Source organism: Glossina fuscipes, unplaced genomic scaffold (genome assembly GCF_014805625.2).
Source record: "Glossina fuscipes isolate IAEA_lab_2018 unplaced genomic scaffold, Yale_Gfus_2 103464, whole genome shotgun sequence".
Taxonomy (NCBI): domain Eukaryota; kingdom Metazoa; phylum Arthropoda; class Insecta; order Diptera; family Glossinidae; genus Glossina; species Glossina fuscipes.
Genome location: NW_024005503.1, coordinates 2,699 through 4,474, shown reverse-complemented (window position 1 = coordinate 4,474; position 1,776 = coordinate 2,699). Strand labels below are relative to the sequence as shown.

The following is a 1,776-nucleotide window of genomic DNA, read 5'->3' as shown; positions in this document are numbered from 1 at the left end:
TATGCACTGTTTCGTTAGGAGTTTTAAAGGAAAATCATAAGACAATGTTTGAACCATGTCTGTCGCTTAGCAAAGAACACGCCATAGATGGCCTTAAGTTGGGTACGGTTAATAAGTTTTTCTTTGAATTTGAAAAAATGTTCTTACCTGATGATTGGCGAGGAATTGATTGCTTGTGGCGAGATGAGGATCTTGAAATATTACGAGAAACGGAGTACTTTTGGATGGAAGGTATTTCTGGATTCTACGGTGTAGCATATCAGCCCCGTATTCTGTGTGGTTGGATTGTCGGTCGCCATGCTCGCTACGTGGAAACGTTAGCCGAAGAAGATGTTCTAAAAGCCTTAATGTGGATGTTAAGGAAATTCTTAAAATTCCCGGTACCAGATCCAATAAAGTTCATTCGCACTCAATGGTACACAAATAGTAATTTTCGGGGCACTTACAGCTATCGTACCCTATATGCTGATGAGTTGCGTACGGGAGCTTGGGATCTAGCGAAACCTACGACAGATGACGATGACAAACCCATTGTGCAATTTGCTGGCGAAGCGACTCATAATCATTATTTTGGTACTGTTCATGGTGCTATCGAGACTGGCTGGCGGGAAGCAGATCGTTTAATTAATTACTACGAAAAGAAGAAGACCTCGAATTGAATTTCTGAAAAAATACGAAACAAAATTGACACACATTGTTTTTTTAACGAATAAATAAAGCATACATAAGAAAAGCAAATTGTTATAGGCGATCTAGTGATTTAGATGAATTCAAATTTGGAATCGAACTTTTAAAAAATAACTGTTCTTAAATATATAAGTACTGCTGATCTCTCTGCTTTTTTAACATCGCTAGCAGACCGGCTAAAAGGAATTCATTTAACAATGAAATATTTATTAAAAAAAAAAAAAAAAAAAAAAAACAAGTGATAAAGTTATACTCGGCAGGGGTCGAATCTCGCATACCCACCACTATGTTTTTCGACTTTTACTCTCCAAATTCTTCTCTTGAATTGATACCCACATCGCTGGTACTATTTACAAAAAATTAATCGCTTTGTTTACCAAATTCATTTTAAAAGGAACCCATTTTTAGGCAGATAATGTATCTTCATTGAAGGATTGTACAAATAGCTTTAAATATTCGGTCTTGTTTGCCTCATCACAAATAAGCATAAAATCTTAAAAAAGTGAAAAAAAAACAGAATTAAGAAGTAATTAACTTGCAATTTTGTGTGGGCGTGGCGGAAGTTTTTCATTTTTGCACGTAGGGCGTAGAGTGCTTCGCAAAGTAAATGTGGAAAATTTCACCCTTTAAACTTTTGTAATTTCTGAGTGACGAGCAAAACCAATAAACTTTTCTTAAGATGAATAGAGTTGCGTGCAGTTTATGCTCTCCTGCCGACTTCTGCTCTGACCAAGTTGCCTGATTTTCAATACCAACCTGCGCGCAGAAACTTCTATTTCTATAAAATTTGAAGTTGATATCTTTATTTTTGCGACCAGGAGACTGCCAAGAAAACATACCACACAGACACACAGACGGACCGACACGTCTTGAACAATTCGGAATTGCACGATGATCAAGAATATATATACCTTATAGGGTCGCTGAAGCTTCCTTTGGGTGCAACATATATTATGGGAAAAAAACAAGATGTGTATACCCCATACCATCTTACAGTGGTGGGTATAAACAAAAAAGCGAAATATGATGGAATAATAGTAAAACAGATTTGAATAAAATTAATAAAGAAATATAAAGAAAAAACTAAAA

General features: G+C 35.9%; 1 protein-coding gene across 1 annotated transcript; it reads left to right on the top strand.

Moving 5' to 3' along the window:
• Positions 1-5: 5 nt before the first annotated feature.
• On the top strand, positions 6-659 carry LOC119644260 (peroxisomal N(1)-acetyl-spermine/spermidine oxidase-like; the record flags this gene model as incomplete). Its single annotated transcript, XM_038043795.1, has 1 exon — positions 6-659. A coding segment is annotated over one exon (654 nt), but the record flags the coding sequence as incomplete, so codon positions are not given.
• Positions 660-1,776: the final 1,117 nt, after the last annotated feature.